The sequence below is a fragment of the Canis lupus genome, chromosome 4 (assembly GCF_048164855.1).
Source record: "Canis lupus baileyi chromosome 4, mCanLup2.hap1, whole genome shotgun sequence".
Taxonomy (NCBI): domain Eukaryota; kingdom Metazoa; phylum Chordata; class Mammalia; order Carnivora; family Canidae; genus Canis; species Canis lupus.
In genome coordinates, this window is record NC_132841.1 from 20,133,349 (window position 1) to 20,159,804 (window position 26,456).

The 26,456-nt window shown below is 38.6% G+C and overlaps 1 protein-coding gene across 6 annotated transcripts in view; it reads left to right on the forward strand.

The window, feature by feature from the left end:
- The window catches only part of MYPN (myopalladin), a 110,199-nt gene that overhangs the window by 58,134 nt on the left and 25,609 nt on the right, over nt 1-26,456 (forward strand). For all 6 annotated transcript variants that reach the window (XM_072823302.1, XM_072823305.1, XM_072823303.1 and 3 more), the window contains 6 exons: nt 7,265-7,406; nt 9,267-9,290; nt 11,748-11,864; nt 12,470-12,842; nt 20,266-20,862; nt 21,221-21,359. In XM_072823302.1, the coding sequence (XP_072679403.1) occupies nt 7,265-7,406; nt 9,267-9,290; nt 11,748-11,864; nt 12,470-12,842; nt 20,266-20,862; nt 21,221-21,359 (1,392 nt within the window). The remainder of the gene's footprint in view (nt 1-7,264; nt 7,407-9,266; nt 9,291-11,747; nt 11,865-12,469; nt 12,843-20,265; nt 20,863-21,220; nt 21,360-26,456) is intronic.

A 26,456-nucleotide genomic window follows, 5' to 3' on the forward strand; every position in this document is an offset into this window, starting at 1 on the left:
TTAATGCAATCCCTATCAAAATACCATGGACTTTATTTATTTTAAGATTTGTGTGGAATCAGAAAAGACCCCAAATAGCCAGGGGAATTTTAAAAAAGAAAACCATATCTGGGGGCATCACAATGCCAGATTTCAGGTTGTACTACAAAGCTGTGGTCATCAAGACAGTGTGGTACTGGCACAAAAACAGACACATAGATCAATGGAACAGAATAGAGAACCTATAAGTGGACCCTGAACTTTATGGTCAACTAATATTCGATAAAGGAGGAAAGACTATCCATTGGAAGAAAGGCAGTCTCTTCAATAAATGGTGCTGGGAAAATTGGACATCCACATGCAGAAGAATGAAACTAGACCACTCTCTTTCACCATATACAAAGATAAACTCAAAATGGATGAAAGATCTAAATGTGAGACAAGATTCCATCAAAATCCTAGAGGAGAACACAGGCAACACCCTTTCTGAACTCGGCCATAGTAACTTCTTGCAAGATACATCCACGAAGGCAAAAGAAACAAAAGCAAAAATGAACTATTGGGACTTCATCAAGATAACAAGCTTTTACACAGCAAAGGATACAGTCAACAAAACTAAAAGACAACCTACAGAATGGGAGAAGATATTTGCAAATGACATATCAGATAAAGGGCTAGTTTCCAAGATCTATAAAGAACTTATTAAACTCAACACCAAAGAAACAAACAATCCAATCATGAAATGGGCAAAAGACATGAAGAGAAATCTCACAGAGGAAGACATAGACATGGCCAACATGCACATGAGAAAATGCTCTGCATCACTTGCCATCAGGGAAATACAAATCAAAACCACAATGAGATACCACCTCACACCAGTGAGAATGGGGAAAATTAACAAGGCAGGAAACCACAAATGTTGGAGAGGATACGGAGAAAAGGGAACCCTCTTACACTGTTGGTGGGAATGTGAACTGGTGCAGCCACTCTGGAAAACTGTGTGGAGGTTCCTCAAAGAGTTAAAAATAGACCTGCCCTACGACCCAGCAATTGCACTGTTGGAGATTTACCCCAAAGATTCAGATGCAATGAAACACCAGGACACCTGCACCCCAATGTTTATAGCAGCAATGTCCACAATAGCCAAACTGTGGAAGGAGCCTCGGTGTCCATCGAAAGATGAATGGATAAAGAAGATGTGGTTTATATATACAATGGAATATTACTCAGCCATTAGAAATGACAAATACCCACCATTTGCTTCAACGTGGATGGAACTGGAGGGTATTATGCTGAGTGAAGTAAGTCAATCAGAGAAGGACAGTGTATGTTCTCATTCATTTGGGGAATATAAATAATAGTGAAAGGGAATATAAGGGAAGGGAGAAGAAATGTGTGGGAAATACCAGAAAGGGAGACAGAACATAAAGACTCCTAAATCTGGGAAACGAACTAGGGGTGGTGGAAGGGGAGGAGGGCGGGGGCTGGGGGTGAATGGGTGACGGGCACTGAGGGGGGCACTTGACGGGATGAGCACTGGGTGTTATTCTGTATGTTGGCAAATTGAACACCAATAAAAAATTAATTTATTAAAAATAATAATAATTTTCATGGGCTAGTCAAAAGAACAGGTTTAGCTGCTTTTGTGTGATGATTCTAATACCTCCTTGCAATTAGATACTTTAATTGGCAGATTCATATTTGCTTTGACAAAGAAAAATGGGAAAATGAATTAATCATTAGTTACATCCTGGTAAACTAATTATAACTTGAAAATATCATAGGTCCAAATGCATTTAATATACCTAGCTTTGCCTACTCTACCTTAAACATGCTCGGAACACTTACATTAGCCTGCAAAATGGGCAAAATCACCTTATACAAAGCCTATGTTATAATAAAGTGTTGCATATCTCATATCATTTGTTGAATACTGTACTGAAAGTGAAAAACAGAAAAGTTGTATGGGTATAAAATGGTTGGCATGGTATATCGGTTGTATGCCTTTGTGACTGCGTGGCTGACTGGAAGCTGTGACTCACTGCTCCTGTCTATCATCACAAGAGGGGATCATACCACACATTGCTAGGCCAGTAAAAGATAAAAAACTCAAAATTTGAAATACAATTTCTACTGAATGGGTATCACTTTGGCACCATTGATAAAGTTGAAAAATCATAAGTTGAGCTATCCTAAGTCGGGAACCATCTGTGTATACTGTTTGTTAGATAAATCTCCAAAAACATTAGATCCATAGTAGGAAAATAGTCCTTAGTACAAAGACCCAAACTCTGAATAGGTTTTCTCAGCCCTCAGGATATGTGCTTTTGCCTCCGTAAATGGGATCAGAATCGTTCAGACACCCGGCACAAGGATAGGCTATGGCTCAGATTCCAGAGAGACTTATCAGCAACGGTGTGCTTGTGTTTGTTTCCACCAGTGAGGGCAGAACTGAGGTCATAGTTATTGCCAGTGTCAGAAAATTTCTGAGTCAGGGCTACTGATGTTGGTAATCACATGGCCTGAGCCATGATAACTGATCATATGCAAATGTTTGTTTGGATTGTTCCTGCTTTATTTATTTCTTTAGGGACTTCTGGGATTCCAACCCCTATGACTCATTTTCTATACTGCCCAACAAAGCATTTCTTTGCCAGTAATGGCAAGGAGCCATTTTTCTAAAGCAAAAATTAGAGAGCAGAGTCTTATTTAACTCCTTGTGTCTCCTTTGGTGATAAGGAAGTACTAGTATTATCTTCTTTTTAAAGAAAGTTAAAATGAAAAGGAGGGTTGACCAGCAAAACAATGATAGTTTAAGAACTACCGTATGCTAGTTCATTGCTCTATTCATAGATGATATCTATATTTTAAAATATTTTATGGAAATAGACTATCCTCCATCTTCTATACAGTATCAAAAGCATTTTCACTCTATTTATGGGGGAGAAAACAGCTCTCACACTTCTTGAGTGAGAAGGGAGGTAGATGATCAAATTAGGTTAGAATCTTCCTGCTATCGCTGCTCCCACTCTAACAGCAGCTGCCCTGGCCGGCTTTCAAGGCTGCAGCAGCTCTGGCTCCAGCTGCTTCAGCAGTAATTTGAAGAGTGCAAGGGGGCAGGGGAAGTGAGAATTTGAAGAGTCCTTCATTATATAATAGCAGAAACAGGAAAACCCTGAAATAACTGGGCCATTGGCCGGATCCAGATTTCTAAAGATTACGTGGGCCCCCTTTCCCAACCCAACAATTCCCAACCCAACAATTCCAGAAACTTTTCTGGGTTAACTGTTGCTCTGGGCACCTGAGGGTCCTCAGTCAAACAGTTCTTTATTCATAAAAACTTCTTTGATCCAACTGCAGCCTAAAGCACTATACACATTTACTTTCAGCCTGTCTCTTTTAAGGTGCACAAATATTAACTGGATTTAAAAAGGAATGAATGGGGTGAACCTGGGTGGTTGAGTCAGTTAAGCCTCTGACTCTTGATTTTGGCTGTGAGATCAAGCTGGCTTCGGGCTCCTTGGGCTCATGCTGGGTGCAGAGCTACTTAAGATTTCCTCTCTCCCTCCTGCTTTGCCCTTACCCCCTCACCCCTCTCTAGAAAGAAAGAAAGAAAGAAAGAAAGAAAGAAAGAAAGAAAGAAAGAAAGAAAAGTAAAATGACAGTATGAACCTTGTAGCTGACATCTTTTAACCAGTAAGGGAGTTTTCTCAGGGTAATCCCTATTTTATATTTGTGGGTATGAATCTACTAAATACAAACTCTGTCCTTTCAACTCATATTTAAAGTACCTGACATAGTGCTTGGCACAAAGCAGACACATAGTAATATTTATTCTGTCGTGAATAACTTCCATTTCTGCTAACTAAAGAATTTTTGCTTTCATTGCCTCGTGGCTTCAGAGTATCTTTAGGAGGCATAGAGGGGAAAAAAAGTCCCATATCAAATGGCTGTGGAAGAAATGCTTCTCGAGGCTCTGTGCTGTCAAGTCACCTACAAAGAATGTCTTCCCAGATGATCTGTATGGTGATGACACACAAGACAGATTTGCACTTTGGATACTGTTTACCTCAGGAGGTTGTAGACCTTTCATTATAGTTCCTTTAGTCCAAATCTGTAATTCCTAGTTAAGACTAACTAAATCTTTGCTAGTTGAGGAATGTGTTTCATTTATCTTACTCATCTTCGGTGAAGTCCAGATGATTATGATCAGATCTGCAGATATTGTGCTGTTCATAACAGCCTAAGACCTACTCCTGTGTTGAACGTGGCACCATCTGCACCGTGTTCAAATGGTCTGATTGATTTGGACCCTGGTGTGAGTCAGCTCCTTCTCGTGAGACTTTCATAGAAAAGCACAGTTTTCAGCAGTAACAACTATCATCATCCTTCAAAGTATGACTTTCAGTAACTTTTTCTAAGTGGCTTATAAAATGACCCTTGGCACCTCTCTTACTAAGTATTGATAACGTATCAACTGGAATGAGTTTCCATCTCATATCACAGACACTTAGCAGGCATATTATATACACTAAAGTATCTGAGGTATTTGGGCGGGACTCTCAAATAGAACACAGGTCTTGACCTTCAAAGTCAAATGAATAATTGCAAAATGAATAATGTTGGTCTCAACTGCGAGCAACATAGTCTCTCATGGATATCCTCTTGCAAGCAAGGCTTTAGGGTAACCTTTACGGATTGAGAACTAGCTGATGTATCTGAACTGAACTGCAAGCCATGTCAGAACATGTAGACTGACCTCACTCTTCTTACATTCACTTAAAAAATATGTCATATTTAATTTATTCAATCCCTTCTGCCCCCATCAACATTTTTTTTTCTTGGTCTATTTTTCTAATTTGTTTGCCTCAGGAATGAAACTCTATTTTGTATGAATCCCAGGGAAATGTCTGACTGCCATTAAAATTTTTACTAGCCCTTAAAGCTGCCGCTTTAGCACAGAATTCGCTTGGATGCCAGGAGCACCCAAGACTCCTTGACGTTCCCTGCTTACTAAGAACATTCTTTTCTTGTCACTAGAAGTTGTTGTTTGGGGTGGACAAAGAATAACAAGGTGGGATTTTTTTTTTAAGATTTTATTTATTTATTCATGAGAGAGAGAGAGAGACAGAGACAGAGACACAGGCAGAGGGAGAAGCAGGCTCCATGCAGGGAGCCTCACGTGGGACTCCATTCCAGGTCTCCAGGATCAGGCCCTGGGCCGAAGGTGGCGCCAAACCACTGAGCCACCCGGGCTGCCCTTGTGTGGGTTTTTTGTAATTGTTGTTATCAATAGTTCCTTATCAGTTCAGAGACCCCTCTGTGCAAATCTCATCTTGAATTACTTCAGCAAATTTGGGAGTGCAAAAAAAACAAAAAACAAAAAACAAACAAACAAAAAAAACACTAATGTTGAACTATAGTGCCCCCTGGCTTTCACAATATCAACTTACATACCTCTGAGGTAAAAGTCATCCACTATATATAGCTAAAGCTGTGTAGTCATCCCCACCCTTATATATTCCTTAGACAAATGTCATAAATATGATGAGGCCATGCCATGCACAAACTATCATAAATTGTTCTTAAAATAACTATAAATAATCACAGAATATTTATAACAGTGAATGACAAAAGCAAAAAAATAACTAAATGCCAGCTTTCCCCTTCTCTGATGAAGGAGCCAATATTTTCTTTATGCAGACCCCCAAATACTAATAGTAGAAAGCCTTGCAGCTAACAGACCTTGTGGAGGAAGTTAATCATAATCATTCCATGTTTATAATGTTTGCACCAACACTAGAAATAATAAGATGAAAAAAAACTAATAATATGCCCAAAGACATGCCAAAGAAGAATTTAATAATCAAATGAAGCACCAGGGGTACCTGGGCAGCTCAGTCAGTTAAGCATCAGACTCTTGGTTTCAGCTCAGGTCATGATCTCAGGGTCATGGGATTGAGCCCTGCCTCAGACTCAGCTCTTAGCTTGAAATCTGCTTGAGAGAGTCTCTCTCTCCCCTTTCCCTCCAACTGTGCACTCTTGTGCTCACTCTCTCTCTCTCAGTGCAAATAAAGTACCAACTACACAAAAGAATGTGTGACTTTAAGCTCACAAATCATGAGTGAAAGACTGGTTATGAATGGAAACTTTGAGTGCCATTCTTCAGGAGAGTCTATTATAGAATATATTCATATGCTACAGTTCAAAGTGGCTTTGTTGGGGTATCTGGGTGGTTCAGTTGGTTAAGCGTCTGACTCTTGATCTCATCTTAGATCCTGATCTCAGAGATGTGAGTTCAAGCCCCACATTGGGCTCTGTTCTGGGTGTAGAGCCTACTTCTGACAAACAAACAAAAAACCAAAGTGCTTTTGTAAACCTTTTTTCCATGGATGTATGGAAAAGCATTTAACAATGCTTTCATATTTTGCCATGACATAAGATTCCACTTGTGACTATGATTTTATAGAGATTGTCATTGTTTATATACCTCAACAGATCATTGAAGCAGCTATACTGTAAAGAACACATAAGGAAAACAAGATAACAAAAATCAATTTCCAGGACTACAGTATGTAAATAAGACAAACCCAGGAAAATAGAATCAGTTATTTGAGCCACAGAGATGTTATACCTCATGAACGGTGACATTCTTGTGTGGAAAGATACATTACCACCACGTTGACTACACCTAGTAGATACTCCTGCAGATTTCTTAAATTGTTATTATTTCTGGAAACCAAACTCCCCTTGGGCATTTAAGAACAGAAGTACTTAGGGACGCCTGGGTGGCTCAGCAATTGAGCGTCTGCCTTTGGCTCAGGGCGTGATCCTAGGTTCAGGGATTGAGTCCCACATCAGACTTCCTGTGAGGAGCCTGCTTCTCCCTCTGTCTATGTCTTTGCCTCTCTCACCGTGTCTCTCATGAATAGATACAATCTTAAAAAAAAAAAAAAAAAAAGAGCAGAAGTACTTTATCAAAAGTTAGCATTTTTCCAAACCCTCAAAATGTGTCACCAAGTATTTAATAAAGTTGTCTGGCACTGCAACAGAGAGGAAAAGGAAGAGGATAAAGGATAGTGAGGGAAAAGCTTCATATGGGCTCAGATGATTCTATCTTCAAAAATAGACTTGATGAATATCCACAGAATTAAAACTGCTGGAGATGTAGATTTGGAGAAAATCCAGATACGAAGGTGATAGTATCTTTTTCTAAAATTTAGCACTGGGACTAGATTCCAAAAATGTATAGTTTTTAGCTCTAACAATATTCTTCTCATTACAGATGTTACAAAATTTATCAGCCTCTGAAGGTCAGCTGGTTGTCTTTGAATGCAGAGTAAAAGGAGCTCCATCTCCTAAAGTTGAGTGGTATAGAGAAGGGACCTTGATAGAAGATTCTCCAGATTTTAGAATTTTACAGAAAAGTAAGTTGATACCTTAAAATTATTTTCCTGATAGTTAATTTTTATAAATGTATTGTAGTCGTTCATTTCTATAACTTTTTAACAACTAATTTAAAATATAATTAAGAGAATAAAAGAAGAACTACTTGTAATCATAATCCTCCAAACTAGACCCTATTAATATTATGTCGTCTATTCTCCAAAAGTTTCTCCATGCATGTGTTTTACAAAAATAAAAATAAATCATACACTTTTTTGTAAATTGATTTCTTTCACTCAACATTTCATGAACACCTTTTCATGTTAATAAATATACTTTAAAAACAAATCGACACAATCAATTTTATATTTACTTAATCTGTTGTTGAATACTTAGACTGTTTGCAAATTCTTTTATTTTGTAAACTGCTTCAATGCATTTAAAAGAAAAATTATTTGTATCTATAGACTAGAGTACCTGATTGGCTTAGTCAGTAGAGTGCCTGATTGGCTTAGTCAGTAGAGTATGTGACTCTTGATCTCAAGGTTGTGGATTCAAGCCCCATGTTGAGTGTAGAGATTACTTAAAAATAAAATCTTAAAAAAATAGAATAAAGAGTACTAGAATTGCTACTATAAATCCACCCTGTTTTAGGCTTTCAATAGGTATTGCCAAATGCCAGCCCAAAGGATTGAGCTAAATTGAGGATAATCACATAATTGATCATCCAATCTGGGACACTTTCAGAGTGAAAGAGACTGCTATTAATAATTACAAAGAGATCCCAGGAATAAATCAGGTCTATCCCAAATGAATGTTCTAGCTTTATTCTACTACAACCAGCAATATATGCGAATGCCATTTGTCTCATACCTTCATTAACAATGGGTATTAAAGTTTTTTAATCTTCACTAATTTTATAGACCGCAAATGGGAACACTTGTTTCAATCTATACTTCACTAATTAGATGTGGGGTGGAGCTTTTTCTCATGTTTATTGGATCTTTGTATTTCTTTATTTTTAAATTACCTGATCATATCCTTTGCTCATTTTCATATTGAAGTTTTGTTCTTTTTTACTGTAAGAATTATTTATATATCCAAGTGGTCTCTTCTTTCTCTTATCATGTACTTCTTTCACCTTGACCCATTTTGGTTATAAAATACATTGTAATTTGTTTACTTTTTTGTTAATTTGTCTCTGCCTGTCACTGATATATGAGTCAAACTGCTCTCATATTTAACAACAGTAGCAGCAACAATAATATAATCTGAATGCCATTTAAACTGAGAAAAAAAAACTACCAGTTTGAAAGATTGTAACGAAGTCCAACTCTTATGAATGCCTGTAATTGAACACCTATATTCAGTACCGTGCTGGCACTTTCAGGATGCCAAAGAATTTTAAGATAAAGAACCTGCTCTCTTGTTCTCTGTCCTGAGGCTCTTAATATTGGAAACCTCAGAGCAGGAGATAATAGTGTACATTTTATTAGGATGTGAGAATCCAAAGCTGAAAATGAGCTCTTAATCTTCACAAACTTTGTTTCAGGTGAAGCTGAATGGGTACCAGTAAAAAAAAAAAAAAAAAAAAAAAAGGTTCCTGAATCCCTAACCCAGTAACTTTTCCTTACCTAAGTAAGGCTTTAAATGTCCCAAGTGGAAGTCAGGTATGTCCCAAGATGTGGCAACATTTGGTTAACAGCTCTCTTGCTACCCTTCTGTGACAACTGTCCTGTCCCTGTCGAGGTCATTGGTGCTTTACTTCCACACTTACAGAACTAATCTTATTAAATCACGCATGAGTATACAAGACATTGAAATTCTATAGGAAGCTTCTGATGAAAATATAACCTCTTGGTAAGATAAATGCTTGAAGCTTTCTTTTTTTTTTCTTTTAGAACCTCGATCCATGGCAGAACCAGGTAAAGATTATTTTAACTTTGTTGGCATGTGATCAGTGGTTGTATATAATATATATAAATCAGTGATTATATAGATAGTATATAAATAATAAAACATATTGAAGTTACACTGGTGTCAAGAAAAAGTGAAAAATAAGGTTTTAGAAACAAGATTCCAACCAACTCTAGCTATTATTGTAGGAGAAGGAAAGGAGGGGAGCACATGCAAATGTGAAATTTATATTTCATACTGAATATGAATGCAGTTAGTTCTCGGTTTGTAAGTGATGTTTCTTTGGAATATTTTCTCTCTCTTTTTGGCCCCTACACCTGACCTCCCAAAACTTGGCAGAGCAATTTCCATGACGCTAGATCAATTCTAATTCCCTAGCTTATGTATCTTAAGACATCAGATTTTGAACTTTGCAGAATCAATAAAACGTCCATGTTGTTATTAGATTTGGTTGGGAAGACACCAGATGACATGGGAGTGACAGTAGGTGAAGCTCTTACCTCTAGAAAATACAAGTTACTCAAAAGCCACAGCGTAAACATCTGAAAGCGTTCTCTGTGATCAACCTGGGAAATTAGATTGTATTTGTACCCCTGAGTAAGAATGATGGTTTGGGGTTTTATTATTATAATTCTTTCTTCTGAGAACTGAATGGAAAAGCATTCCAGAAATAGACATGGAACATCCATATCGCACAGCCCTACACAAGGGCCTTGAGGATACGTAGAAAAGAACAGAGCAGTCTTATTCTTGCATTGCTTATAGTGGAGTGGTGTTTTTCCCCTTTAAAATATTTCACATTTTGACACTTTTGTCCAGACCAGGCTTTTCAATAGGCAATTTCATACACAAAATCCTTTCAGAGTCACCCAAAAGGGGTCCCTTCCCAAAACAAGTGCTGCCTTTCCCAGCTCCATGATCTAAAATTTCTTAGCCAGGGAGTTCTTCCTCCATCTTGTATATGCAAATACTCTTTGGAGACAGAATACTTTATCTGGCAGGTACAATGTAGTGGGAATAAATTAATCAGATCATTTTCTAAAAGTGGCTGTTGAAAGCTGAGAGTAGAAATGTTTGGGAAGGGGAACAGAGAGAACAGAGAGAAGGAAGACCAATGGCTCAGAAAAAGTACAGAGAGGCACCAAAACCAAACTTTGCTTCTCCATCATTTAGGATACTTGGCAGCAAGTGAAGAAGACCTAACTAAAAGTGGCTTAAGCATTAGGGAAGTGTATTTTCTCACATAGCAAGATGTCCTGAGAACTGTCTTGAGATTAGATGATTTAGTATGTCTACGATCATTGGGAGGCAAGCCTTTTTTTCATTTCCCATTCCACTGTCTTCAGGCTTAGGCTTGTATTACCCATCTACCCAAGACAGTTGCCACAGTTCTGAGTCTTGCATGCAGACAGAACAGTGCAGAGGCAAAATTAGGGAACGAAACTCTTTTATTCTCTTCAAAGAGCAAGGAAAACTTTCTCATGATCTCCCCAAGAGACTTTCCCTCCTATTTCATTGACTGAAATTGTGTGGTGCATGCCATCACTTCACAAAAATAGAGCTTAGCATGACCAATCATGATTCACCACCTGAGACTGGGAGATGCCAAGTTGCTTTGAAGAATGTGATCCCCCCCAAGGAGGGTGGACAAAATGAGAATTCTATTAGGAAGGAGGAAGGAGGATGAAGAGCTATGGAGCAGGTACTCAACACCACCTGCCGTGGCTGCCTGTCCAGTCTTCCCAGAAGCTGGGCAACTAATTCAATTCAGTTATAATGAAAGCAGTGAGATACCAAGTCCCTCCTAATCCAACTATGCTTTTGTTAACTTTGTTTTTAGTGTCAGGTCCACTGAGTGATAATTGATAGTTTATTCTACTGTTCTATACTTCTCTTCCTTAGCTGTTAAGGAGTATCTAACTATAATAATTTTAGGGAATAATCATGTGGTTCAATCTGAGAATCAATATTTCTTGCCCAGTTTTAAATTGTGGCCTTCATTTAAAATTACCTCAGCGCAAAAGTTCCCCATGGACATAATGAGAGACCTAGACTTAAAAATATTTTATTAATCCTTTTATTTTGCACAAATCTCCTTTTGCTTAAACTCCTAACTTGTTTTTGTGAATTGTAAGTTTACTGTTTCTCAGTTCTATTTTTGTCATCTGGATTGCTGACATAAAAACAAAATAATCTGGGAATTCACAATATATTAAGATATAATATTATTGTAAAATCCTCTTGTCAATAGTCAATGTGGAGTTTTCTGTTCTACATTCTTTGATTCATTTAGCCTATTCATCAGTCAATCCAATCAGATAATTGTTTGGACTAAGTATTTTCAATCAACTAATAGAATCAACTTCTTATATTGACTTTTGTAGAATCATCGTCTGATATCAGTAAATTTTTTAATTTCATTTCCCAATTTAAGTCAGTAACCATTCTGTTATACTGATATTTAGAGGAGATTTGTACTTTGGTCATTGCTGAGGTGTTTGCAGAAGATTCTGGGTGCTTCACATGTACTGCAAGCAACAAATACGGCACAGTATCAAGCATTGCCCAGCTTGATGTAAGAGGTAAGGGTTCGGGGCAGCCCGGGTGGCTCAGCGGTTTGGCACCACCTTCAGCCCAGGATGTGATCCTGGAGACTTGGGATCGAGTCCCGCATTAGGCTCCCTGCGTGGAGCCTGCTTCTCCCTCTGCCTGTGTCTCTGACTCTCTCTCTGTGTCTTTCATGAATAAATAAATAAAATCTTTAAAAAAAAAAGAGGTAAGGGTGCCTGAAAGCCCAGAACAGTTTAGACTAGGGAACAATATCCAATTTTCAATTTCTTATTATGTTTATGACCACCACCATCACCCATTATCCTGCTGTTATCTATTATATTCCCTAAGAAAACATATCCTTGGTCTTTTATAAATTTCTCATATTCTTTCCAAAATGGTACTTAGATTTTTAGTTTAGTGGGGGTTTTTTTGTTTTGTTTTTTGGTTTTTTGGTTGTTTTTTTTTTTATCCTCATCATTCTTTAATGCCCCAGATTATGGTTACAGTTTTTGACAAATATTCTCCCATCAGCATACTCATCTGATTTGGATACATGCCCCAGCTCACAGTTATAATCTTCTCTGGATCTTCTTGAATAAGGCTAACAGCTCAGGTCCTATTGTTGTCCTTTCAGGAAATGAAGACCTCAGAAATAATGGGTCTCTTCACTCAGCCAATTCCACCACCAACCTGGCTGTTATTGAGCAACAACCATCCCCACCCAACCCAGAGCCTCCTTCTGTGGAACAACCACCTAAACCCAAACTCGAAGGAGTTCTGGTGAACCACAATGAGCCCCGGTCCAGTTCAAGGATTGGGCTCCGTGTGCACTTCAACCTGCCTGAAGATGACAAAGGAAGTGAAGCTTCTTCTGAGGGTGGCATGGTGACCACCAGCCAGACCAGGCCTGATTCTTTCCCGGAGAGATTCAATGGACAGGCAGCAAAAATCCCTGAGCCTTCGTCACCTGTCAAAGAACCCCCTCCAGTTCTGGCCAAACCCAAACTGTAAGTAAAAATTAGAATGGATGACCAAGGGTACCCGTGAGCTTCACTGAATCTGCCCTTAAAAGTAATGTGCCTGAATGGGACACCTGGGTGGTTCAGTTGGTTAAGCATCCAGGTCTTGATCTCAGGGTTGTGGGTTCAAGCCCGGCATCAGCCTCCATGCAGGGCATGAAGCCTATTTTAAAAAGGGGGGGAGCTAAAAAAGTGAATTACAGAATGAGAAAATACAATTTAAATGCTTTGCAAACCATAAATCCTTACATCGATGCTAATATACTATCACTACCATCCTTACTGTTAAATATTCTACCTCTGAATATTTATATCAGCTGCCCTAAACTAGCTGATAAAGATGTTTGTCTAACATTAGAGGCTCCAGCTGAAGCACTTCTACACTCTTCTTATAAAACCCTTTCTTGCATCTAATAATCCATATAGTCTGTAATTTTATTTTTATGCTTCTAATTTGTGCTTTAAGTGAAGCTTTTGTAGTCATGGTGGAAGAGATATTTAGTACTTTTTCGACTATTTTTTGCTATTGCTAGATAGACTATAGTAGCCACAGTAGGTTTTGTATAATATAATGGGGATGAAAGAATGGGGAGTCAAAATTTTCAGACTCACTTTGGGGCCTGATGTGGTGTCACCCTAACCCGCTAGAGAGCCTCCATTAGATGCAATGTTTAATGTTCATCCCTAATAATGCAAACACAGAACATGATACTACTACTGTTCTGTTTGATCCGCACGTCAAAATTATGAAAAATTATATTTATAATCACATAAACCTTTAAATGTCAACATTAAAATCTATAGTAACAGTACTCCCATCATGTGTTTCTCAGTGCAGAACACAAGATGTTCATTGGAAGCAAGTCATGTCGTTTAGTTTTATATTCTTCTCACTACCACATAAGACAAAATCCTGGGCACATAATTAAAAACATGCCTCTTGGAAAACCACGTCCAAAAATGTCTCTGTCCCCTGAAAGTTCTGCTGGTCTTACTTTAGTAGAAATCTACTAAAGTAAAAAGAGGGAAGAAATTATTGTAGGGAAATAGGCAGGAATGTGGACCAAAAGGCAGCCATGCCCTGCCTAGAGAAGGATAACCCAAGCCTGTCCACCACTCAATTCTCTGCCTTGAGCACCTCCTTCTTCTTTGCATATCCTCTCGGCTCCTCCCCCTTAGAAGACTCATCAGTTCACACCTGGTCCATCATGGCCTGTCCCATTCTATGATTTGTGTCAAGTTCTACTGCTAATTAAATCATTCATAGGAGCTCAATTCCAAATACCAGTTGGGCAGCCTGGGCAGGTACAGAGGATTTATGTGTGGAGGAAAGAAGAGTCAAATGGACTAAATCAGAACTGTGAAGGGCCATGGGGTGAGGGGTGGGAGCATTTATCAGAAAAGGGAGTTTTGAGAACAGGAAATCCAAAACCATTTCTTCAGGAACTGCCTTCTTTCTTTGTAGGGCCTCCTATTACCCAGGGACTATTAGGAATGTCAGGTAGGATTAGGTTTAGCTTCATGTTGCAGAAAACCCAGACAAATGGTGGGTTAAACACATGAGGGTTTTCCTCTTAAATAAAGGAATTAGGGGGATCCCTGGGTGGCTCAGCGGTTTAGCGCCTGCCTTCAACCCAGGGCCTGATCCTGGAGACCCAGGATCGAATCCCATATCAGGCTCCCTGCATGGAGCCTGCTTCTCTCTGCCTGTGTCTCTGCCTCTCTCTCTCTCTCTCTCTCTCTCTCTCTCTCTCTCTCTGTGTGTGTTTGTCTCATGAATAAATAAATAAAATATTTAAAAATAAATAAATAAATAAATAAATAAATAAAAATAGAGGAATTAGGCAGTCTGGGGCTGTTATAGTGGCTCCACAGGACTAACAACCTTGTCTCCTGTCTTTCTGCTCTGCCACCTTCAGTATTGGCTTCTTCTCCAGGTCCCCTCGTGGTCAGCATGGCTGATAGTGGTCAGGATGGCTGATAGTGGTCTGATGTCAGACTCCTTTTAGGGAGTCTTCTTAGGTCTTACCCAAAAATCTTGTGCTTGTGACTCAACTTAGTCACATGGTATACTAACTGCAAAGGAGACGAGGAAGTGTAGTCTTTGGCTGCATATGTTGCCTCCATGAATAAAATCAAGTCTTTTACAAATGGAAGAATTAAGCAGTCAGCCAACAGTAACTGCCACATTAGACTTTCAATGAATATAATAATTCTTGCTACTAAGTTATGTAGTGACACCCTCTACAAATCCCAGTCCTCTGCACTATATAATTCTTTAATCTTTTTTTGCCTTCCTAAAGTTTTCTCTTAATTGTGTGTATATAGGTTTGTATTAGTAGAGGAATAAATATATTTGTACATGTGCACACATACACTCACGAGTCCTTTGGGGACCCATCTACAGCATTTTCTTACTAGTTTTGACCTCACTGGTTTTAATCTTTTAGGTTTTGCATTAAAATGTATTGACTCTAGGAATAATCTTGAGGATACGATTTTCTGCTTGTTCCTTCAATTTGCCATTTATACAGAAAATAGACATAGTTCTTACAGATCCTAAAACTGCAAGAGAAAGAGAAACTGTCATTTTTAAACATTGTATCATCCAAGCCTAGATAATTCAGACTTTGAGATTTTCAACTTGAATTCAAGCTGTCTAGAGCAGTGATTCTTCATCCTAGCTACATTCTCTAATAAAATGTAGAGCTTTTAAAAAAATATTTATGCCTTCCATCCCAACTAAATCAGAATCCTTCCACAGATTATTTTAATATTCAGCCATTTTGGAAACTACTGGTCTAAAGTTGGAAAGTCTGGGATACAACCCTTTATCATTCCACCCCACCCCATACAAACACCCCTCCACACCCAACAGAAAACAATAACTAACATTTAAAGTGAGGAAAATGTCAGACAAAAATCAGAATGTACTGGGAAAGCCTATGTTTTGGGGACAAGTGTTTCTTTAGAGTAGTGGTTCTCAGTCCCAGATGCCTGAGAAAACCACCTAGAGCCTTGCTATTCATAGCATGGGCATCCCCTGGGAGCTTGATAGAAATGCAGACTCATGTCCCACTCCAGACTTGAATCAGAAATAGGGGTGGGGCTGGGTGAACAAAATCTGCATTTCAACAGCCCTGCAGAGGCTTCTGAGGCTCACTAAAGTTTAAGAACCACTGACCTACTTTTTAAAAGATAGTAATAACTAAGCCTGGATGTTTTCCCGGGCCAACTGACTCTCTGAGCAAACAAACCTGTTTGTTTGTCTTTTACGCTCTGTGGGTGATTCTAGTGTGTAGCCAGCATGGTAGCCACTGTTAAAACCACAGCTAAAAGCCAAGTGCAGAGACATGTTTACTCAGAATTAGTTATCCTAATCAGTGATGTGCTGGCAGATGTTTTAACAACGGGTGGAGACGGGGAAGCCCATAGCATTTGCCAATTTTCTCCCACCGTGTTCTATTTCAAGCTGTTAAAGAAAGGTCATTAACTGGGAATTGGAATGAGATGTGCACAGTCGGCTCTCTAGAGCAGTCCAGAACGGGCTCCAGCACACACTGCCCCAAATTTTTGTTGCCAAAATTGCTTTCAAAAATACTTGATACTTGATCCCAAGTTTGTTTTGTTGTTTGATCATTAAGCCTGTTTTATTTCAACAGTTCAAAATCCCTAAGAAATTACTTTGTATCTCAGAAACCACAAGAGGCATCCTTATAATTTGGAAACTCTAATTTTCATTCTTAGAAATCTTGAAATTAATATTTGTAGTTTAGAAACTAAAAAGTAAAAGAGCCACCATTTATTGATTACTTATATGTGGTAGGCAATTTATCAATTTTCACAACAGTGTTGAGACGTTATTCTTATTTTATTTATGAGGGAATTGGGTCAGAAAAAGTGTAGAAGCTACCCAAAGCCACACAGATAATGAGTGGCAGAGCCAGGATTAGGACCTAAGTCTGTCTGTCTGTAGAAACCATATTCTTGAGCATTATGCTTAAATTATGTGTGTGGCAATGGACAAGATATATTCAGGTAACCCAAGAGAGATGATAAATCTGCCTGGGTAATGATGTCAACTTGAAAACTGATAAAAGAAACCTTGGGTATAAACCTGATTTCAGATATCCTCATGACAACAAGAAAAGAGCAGCTGAGCTTATAACAATTTATGATAGGCAGTTACTTTGAATTAGAGATGTTACTCAGGATTTTAGAACTGGTAGCCGTTGTAATTAATTTTCTCTTCCTTTCTTCTTTCATTGCAGTAGGTAAGTTCCACATGTTATCTGTAAATAACCAGTGGTTATTTATGTCATATGTATGTATAATAAGATTTTTGAGTCCTGAATAGCTTGTACTATCTCATGCATGTTCATATCTCCTACACAGCCTATCAAAGTAAACACAGAAGATTCAATAAAAGTTTGTCGAGTAATGGAATTGACACCCAATGTAATGAATAAGAGAATCCAAACAACTGTTTTAAATCCCTTCTGAAACAAGACTAATAAAATGAGAGGGGGAAAAAACAACCTTGTTCAAACAAAAAGAGACATTATTTCCAAGTGAATTCTTCCAGAAACTCAGATAATCAAAACAATTTGACACTGTATCTCATATATCTTTATGTTTAAGACTTGTGACCCTCTATAATCCAATGTATTGCATTGGATGATAAGGGCTAATGTGCCTTGGGAAGCCTTACTTAAAGTAAAAAGCTAGTTCTTAGTTTTTATTCAGTGAGAACTAAAGGAAACAAGAATCAATCAATACCAAATGACTTCCTGCCCCCTTTTATCATCCTTATCTTTCTAAGCTTACTTACTTGTCATATACTACTTTTTCTGTTTCCCTAAGCACAATAAAACATTTCTGCAAAATCATTCATGTAAACTACTCTATGCAGAGATGTCCTGAAAACCATATAGCATTATTTTCTGGCTATAGCAATCACAGAATGTGACCTGACAAATATGAAATCCATTAAAATCTAAAGATTTCTGTATTTTCATTCTATTGACTAAGTTAACACAGAAACAATACTAATTGTATATATTTTTATTTTTCTAAGGATAATCTAACAAAGTTATTTCTGTTTCTCTTGGTCGCTGAATCTTTCCTCTATGATGAAACTAAAAGGTTTAATTAATTTTTAATTATATCACTTTATTCTCTCAGCTTAAAACTTCTAAAAAGGAGAGAGAGATAAGAAAGTTACTATACCAAGTGGCTAACACTTCTGAATTCTTAGTTTAACTCAAAACAAGAATTTTCATAGATGAGTAGAATGATTGCAGCCATTTGACAGCAAATAGGGTCTGTTTGTGAAGTTACTTTTCCATATATTGTGTATCAGAAATGTTACTGAAAGAAAGGAAAAAGATCTTAAACTCCAAGAATTCAGAAAAATCAACGTTTGGAGAACCTCCTGATTCAACTTTATTATCACTGGTGTTGTTGACCTTCCTGATGCTATAAAAATACTGAACTTTTCATTTTTAATAGATCTCATGTTCAGCAGATCACCTATGTTACAGCAGCAATCTATGTTTCCAAAGAATGTAAAGCTGTGGTAGATTTGAAACACCAGTCTTCCTTGTGGAATTTCCTGTTGTTATTCATTTGAGGGTAAATACTTCTAAACAGCAAAGTTTAGCAGCCCTGATGACTTTATGCGTATAAGATTTTTAGAGATTTTCATTTTCCATTTTCTTTCTTTTTTTTTTTTTTTTTTTTTTTTTTTTAAAATTTTTATTTATTTATGATAGTCACAGAGAGAGAGAGAGAGAGGCAGAGACACAGGCAGAGGGAGAAGCAGGCTCCATGCACCGGGAGCCTGATGTGGGATTCGATCCTGGGTCTCCAGGATCGCGCCCTGGGCCAAAGGCAGGCGCCAAACCGCTGCGCCACCCAGGGATCCCTCCATTTTCTTTCTTAAGAAATAATTAACCAGGGGCACTTAGGTTGAGTGTCCAACACTTGATTTTGGCTCAACCTCCACTCGGGCTTGCTCCCTCTTTAGTGGAGTCTCCTCTCCCTCTCCTTCTTCCTTCTGCCCCTCCCCACTGTGGTTGCTTGCTCTTTCTCTCTCAAATAAATAAACAAATCTTAAAAAAAATAATTAACCATTTTATTAAGATAAATAGATTGTAGGCAAATCATATAATGTTTCTGCAACTCAGCTTCCTACGAAAGAAAAAAGTACTTCCAGCTTTTCTTCTTTCCCCTTAGGAACAATTAAAGTCTAAGGCAATGTTTCTTTTCTTTTCTTTTCTTTTCTTTCCTTTTCTTTTTTCTTTTCTTTTCTTTTCTTTTTTAATTTTTAAAAATTTTTTGAAATTTAAATTCAATTTGCCAACATGTAACACCCAGCGCTCATCACATCACATGTAAGGCAATGTTTCTAACTAGGGTGGCCATATAATCTACCATTCAAACCCTGATATTTTTTAAAGTAAAAGAGCATTATTAATAATTATGCCAGGAAAACAGGCATAAACCAAGACTCGAGGATGTATTGGGACATATGATCACCTTATCTATAATGCTTTGTTGTTGAGAGAGGATTAGAAACACCAAGACACATCCAGCAGCTTTATTAAGGTTTGCTTTAAAATGAGGCAGAATGGGGGCACCTGGTGGCTTAGTTGGTTAAGCATCTGCCTTCAGCTCAGATTGTGATCTCAAATCTCAATCTCAGGGTCCTAGGATTGAGCCTGGTGTCGGGCTCCCCACTCAGTGGTGAAACTCTTTTTTAAACTCTTTTTTAAAATAAATAAATAAATTGAAGCAGAATGAAGAATACAACACACTCAGTTACTTATGTCGCTGCCTTCTGTCCCAAAGCTGAGATACAGTTTGCTCCTACCAGAACTTTAGGCACTCCCAACAGAGGAGCATTGTTTCAATTTCTTTTCCTAACTTATAAACACTCTAGAATTGGGCTGCCATGTTGTAGGGTCACAACACAAAGAATATAATGTAAACGATGCCTTTTGGAGCTGTGCGTTATGAGGGCTTTTCCCCTTTTCCTCACAAACAGATTTAGAAAGGAGAAACAGCTCACAAAGAATTGATGAGCTCCTTCCTGGCAACTCTGGTTGTGTGTTCTGAGTCAGCATAAAGTTATAAATAGCCTGTATACACATTTTATTTTTAAGATTTTATTTATTTATTCATGAGAGACACAGAGGCAGAGACAGAGGCAGAGGCAGATGGAGAAGCAGGCTCCCTATGGGGAGCCCTATGCAGGACTCGATCCCAGGACTCCGGGATCATGCCCTGAGTGGAAGGTAGACGCTCAACCACTGAGCCAGGTGGCACCCAGGTGCCCCTACACATTTTCTGATGAGTGAGGTCAAGGGTGACAGATTTCCCTTCTTTCTCTCCCCACTCTCGTGTGCAGTGATTCCAGTCAGCTGCAACAGCTTCACAACCAAGTCTTACTGGAACAACAGCAGTTGCAAAACCCGTCTCCTTCATCTCCTAAGGAGTTTCCTTTCCACATGAGCGTTTTGAACTCCACTGCTTCCCCGGCGGTGACAGCGTCCGGCAAGCAGGTGAAGGCCCCACCGGCACAGACATTCAGCCTGGCCCGGCCCAAGCATTTCTTCCCTTCTCCAAGTGCCACCGCAGCAGCAGCAAGCGCGTCCCCTTCCAGCTCTCCAGTGTTCACCCTGAGCGGCACACCTCAAACCATTCAGAGGACAGTGAGCAAAGAGAGCCTCTTACTTTCTCACCCCTCCATGCAAACCAAATCTTTGGGAGGAGCGTCCATCCAAAGCGAGCCACCCCCTCCGGCTCCCATAGAGCCAGCACAACCACCACTCACATTTGCTGTCTCCAGTGGAAACCAGTTTCAGCCTCGCTGTGTTTCCCCAGCTCCAGTCTCTCCTACCAGCCGGATTCAGAACCCGGTGGCTTTCCTCAGCTCGGTCCTGCCTTCTCTCCCTGCCATCCCGCCCACTAATGCCATGGGGCTGCCCAGAAGTGCACCATCTGTGTAAGTGTCATTAAGATCTCTGAAGTAAAAGATGTCACTTAAGAAAGGACCTATGCCTAGAATAGCTTCATCTGGGACAGGACTCTCATTGAGTGGATTCCTAGATAACCCTCATAGACACTAAACAGATTTTGAACACTTTAGAGCAAAGGGCATGATTACTTTAAATCATTTTCAATAATTTAAATACTGAAAACCCCTCTACAAACACAGATTCTCTGTGCAGTGCTCAACGTTGGGGCCTAAGTGCCTGATGACTCCTGGTATCTGATTGCCATTTCAGCCACCCTGATTCCTAGGCTTTCGGGTACTGGCAAGGGCTTTTCATGGGTGTGTCAGCTGTGACTTTATTTTACAGGCCATCCCAGGGACTAATGAAGAAAAACACAAAGTCTCCCCAACCAGTGAATGATGATTACATTCGTGAAACTAAGAATGCAGTGATTCTAGACTTGGGGAAAAAAATGAATTTCAGTGATGTCAGATCAAACCAGCAGGTAAGATTGTTGGGCTCAAATGGTTTATTGGAATTTCAATACAAGAAATACAATTTCACTTAATTCAGTCCTTGGATGGTTGGGCCACCAGACCTCAGTGAGGCTGACCCTGCAGTGTTAGAAGATAGAGCATAGATTAACCAAAGGTCATACAGGAAACTCACCTACATGGATCTACGGTTCTTGATTACTCCAGTAGTTAATTCAATGTAACTGTTTATATGTTTTTATGTAGGATGAAATATGTTAAGGAAAGAGAGATTAGATAGTCTGTTGGCCATTCCAGCAATCCTCAGCTCAGTATTGACAAACACCATCACATCTTTGATATATTTCAATGTATGAGAAGATCTAGATTGAAATGAACTCTAGGGTTCCACGCTGTCCTTTATTTGACTTCTACAATCTAAGGTGCTAGAGGTCTATTCACCAGTTCCTTTCAATCTTTACATTCAACATCAGTTGAATCATGTAAAATAGCCATTAGTCAATATCCTGTGGTTCAACCCATACAACTCTTTGCTCACTAGTGAGTGTTCACACTGAAGGAGAGAAAGAAAAGCCATAAGTGAGCATCAAATTAAAAAAAAATAGACTATTTTGTTATTTGAGCTATTTACTTTTACATTTCATAACATGATTATTTTTAAAAATGTATTACTTTTTAACAACCAAACTCTTGATTTATTTCCCAAGGTGGAAACTGATAAAATCTAATTTGAAACATAACACAATATTTCAGTCAAAAGTATATGCCAAATATTGTAGAATTTGTAGCATAAGTAATCCCTGGAAACAAGGCTCCAGATTTTCCTGACCATATGCTGTTTTCCTTAGTGTTTCTGTCCTTTACCTCCAGTGGAGCCATGGATATACAGTATTTTACAACTGTGCTGTATGTTGGGCAATTTTTACTAAGTAGATTCTTTTGAAAATGTGCTGCTTAAAATCTTTTTCAGTTTGACTTTAAATTATTGAATCGAAGAAGAACAGTTAAACTCGCTATAATTGAGTACCTTTTCCTGTATTGTTTCACCAAATTACATATGTTTCTGGGAGGCAAATGCCAAGGCAACTATTCTTCTCTCTTCCATCTTCTAAATGGAGAAATGGAGGCACAGTTGTCAAACTGTCAGTGTTAGAACTAAAGCTGGAGGCCTGGTCTCCAGGACACCACATTTTCCCTGCAACTGTGCATGCAGCCTTTTACAGTTTTATGGCAATTACCTGTAAGCCCCATAAATGTTGCTCTGTCTGATGCAGATTTGCTTTCCTGTAACACTGTCATCACATATGTGGTTGTTAATCCTTCTAAGTGTCACTGAAATCGGAGCTGTGTTCAGCCTATGTCTTTTATAACTCAGAGAGGGAGCAATTAAAAGCCTGTAAAAATGATACCAGGTGGGATCCCTGGGTGGCGCAGCAGTTTGGCGCCTGCCTTTGGCCCAGGGCACGATCCTGGAGACCCAGGATCGAATCCCACATCGGGCTCCCGGTGCATGGAGTCTGCTTCTCCCTCTGCCTATGTCTCTGCCTCTCTCTCTCTCTCTCTGTGACTATCATAAATAAATTAAAAAATTTTAAAAAATGATACCAGGTCAGCACACAAGCTGTTTGATTTTACTTTTATAGTTACTCTGTAGGTAGATCCATGCTAATCTGCTGTCCAACTCCAGCAAAGTAGGGTTTTTCTCCTAATTACCTGAAACGTGAGCATATGTAAACATGAACTTCTATGAATTGAATGTCATAATCCTGATAGAGCTCATTATTAAGCTTCCATCATGAATTAACTCCAAGGCTAATAGAAGGGACTAGGAGCAGTTTCAAAAAGCATCTCAATACTCTCCATTTGAATATCTGTGACGTGCATCAGTGTTCTTCTAAGAATCATTAGTCTGAGAATTGCTATGGTGGTTTAGTTACAGAATTGGTCCTAGACTGAGTTCTATGCCATGAATAAGAAAACCAAGCTGCATAAATGCAATTCTGGAAACTAAGGATCTGTCTAAGATGGAAAGTTTGCATTAGGTTGGTAGATGTTGATTCTGAGTAAGTTTGGGGAATAAAAGGATGACCACATTATAATACTGTTCTGTCATTGTTGCCTTGGGAAATGATAGTGAAGATGTTGCGGAGAACTGTCTAAAATGTATTGTGGCCTATTGATGAAGTTAGAAGAAGAAAATTTGCTTGGGAAAGTGGAAAAACAATCATAAAGAAACACTTGCCTATTGATAGCCATCTATATCTGTAGTCTGGGGACAGAGGAATCAAAATGATCAGTTTTATCATTCCCATATTAGCCTGTACATATGAAGGGGAAGAAAATTATTTCTTCTGAAGAGTATGCATCTGTTTTTGTTTTATTTTGCTTTGAAAACTTTTAGATCTGAAAGTTGGACTCTTACCCATTTTATTCCTAGCAAATGAAGAACAGCAACCTTTTAGAACATGTGTGTGGTCTAACCTCATTCCACTATGCTGAGCATGGAAATAAATCAGAGGTCCTTGAACAATGAATATTGACTATAGACAATTTCCTACCCAGAACTCAAACTTATAAATTAACGTTTTAGAATATGGGTTTTCTTTGACATATCTACCACTTTGTATTATCATAACTGTAATATTTCAGCATTTACCTTCTAACTCATTTTATATAACATTTCTAAATAGCAATTAACATTTGCTTGTTGATTCTTAGAACATTGTGTGACACAAAGGTTCATATTTATCTGGCTAGCTTTCTAAACTGACAGTGAAGTTTCTTTGAGTTGATGATAAGTTGAATTGACACGAGAGGTACCCAGCCTCTAGATTTTAGGCTACATTATTCCTTATTTTGAAGTGTATCATTCACCACCAGTGGATCTTCAGTGGACAACAATAAACATAAATGGTTTAGGATAGCAAGGTGAATCTGAGAAGTCAAAGGAACATAGGATCACAAAATATAATAATGAATGTTTCCTGACCAATTATTTTAATTCACACATGACTTAACATGATTTTCTTTACCCAGTATATATTTGGTAACTGTTAATTTCTAAACACACACACACATACACACACACACACACACACACACAGAGTCTTATTTCAGCTTTCCTCCTTGACCTCATTTCTCTGGAAACATTCCCATCACTTTATTCTGCTCATTCCCCCCAACACACTTTTTAAATTAATGCTTCTTTAAAACTGTCTGTGGTTCCCAGATACTGCCAAAAGAAAAAAATATGCACCTAATTCTTGCTATACTTTTTGTTCCTCTAATCTTCTTCTCTAAGCTGCTTAGTCCTTTCTTCTACCTAAAGCATACCTCTTTCATCTCTTACTATGAACTCTTTATGAAAATCCTATTTTGGGATCCCTGGGTGGCTCAGCGGTTTGGCGCCTGCCTTTGGCCCAGGGTGCGATCCTGGAGTCCCGGGATCGAGTCCCGCGTCGGGCTCCTGGCATGGAGCCTGCTTCTCCCTCCTCCTTTGTCTCTGCCTCTCTGTCTATCATAAATAAATAAATAAATCTTTAAAAAAAAAAAAAAAGAAAAGAAAATCCTATTTTGTGAGTCTTGCCATCATTCCTTTTCTAATAAGAATTCCACACAGCCATTGACCTTAGGTTGCTTATTTGGGGCACAGTAGAACCTTGGGATAGTGAAGTATCCCCATGTCATCTGCCATAGACCCACCCAGGATACACCAGTTATAATCTCCCTAAGAGCTGGAATTGGTGGATGTCTTAATCATTGCTGCACCCCTGTTGTGTCTGGCACAGAGTAGGTACAGAATATGTGCTGAATTAGTACATGGTTATGGGATTTACATTAGTTTCATATAAAATAATGAAACTTTCGACCAAATAGAAAATTTTGGATTTGTGGCCTATCTATGGAAAATATCTCACTTGACTATATAGATTCTGATTATGCCTAATTATGGATACTACCCTATGATAATAATCCATTTCACTCAATAGATTAAAAAGATGAAAACATTGAAAGTAAGCAAAATTCTGGTGTTAACTGAATGTCAGTTTCAGACAGAAAAACATTCTCTCCTTTGGGCATAGACATCACTTACAAGCATCTGATGCAAAAACTGCTGCTTTTACTGACAAAGGGATAAGGCAAGGGGAAAGGGAGATTGCAGCATAAATTCAGTCCTGGGAATTCAAAGCCTGTGTCCACCAGCAGAAGATCAGTAGGACAACCTTTCTGCAAACAGTGAAGAAAGCACTTAAATTTAACTCCTACATATTGCTTTTATTTGCAAATTTCTTTACAAAATCTGAGTCCCATCAATTGTGACTTGGAATGACAATCTTGATTTATGTGTAATCAGGGTAGTTATCCTTGTGATAACCAACTTTTAGTTGCAAAGCACTACAAAAAGAGGTCAATTTCTTCTTTGGGGATGGTATACATCTTTGGTAACCGCTCAGGAATAAAGATTCAGTGCTTTAGCAACAGGCGACGTACCCCTGTCACACAACTGTATGGTTTCCAACTGCATGTTCCTGTTTCCCATTTCCCAAATATTTGTGAAACCTTTATGGGAATTCCTTGATTTACAGCATTCTTATTTTGTTGCTGATTTGCAATTTATACATTATATACTTGGTAAATTAAACAAGTATGTCTAAAAAAATTTTTTTCTCCCAGTATCCCTTTGAATTTATTCAGTGGGACTATTTCTCCTGCTCTAGCAATATCAAACCTAAGGCAGTCAGTCTCAAAACAGTTTTGGCCCATCTAGTTCTTTAAGGTTCTATGGTAACTTTGTTGTGAAATAGTCTTGACTCAGTAGCACAAAATTTCCAGTCCTTGTAGTAACCAACACTGTAATCCTTATTCAGAAATATAACACCACACACAAATACTCCCATCCATACCCCCACGCTGCAGAGACTGTTATAAATGGTGAACCTAAAGCCAGGAAGGGAAGTATGGCCAGCTTCTCTCTTTTTTACTTCATCCTCCCCCGCTTTACTACACTGTTCCACACTCCCTTTTCCAGCCACAGAGAGACAAAATCTGACCCCATAGTGGCTTTGTCTTGTATGTGGCCCATGTGTGCAGGATGGAACCTATCACAA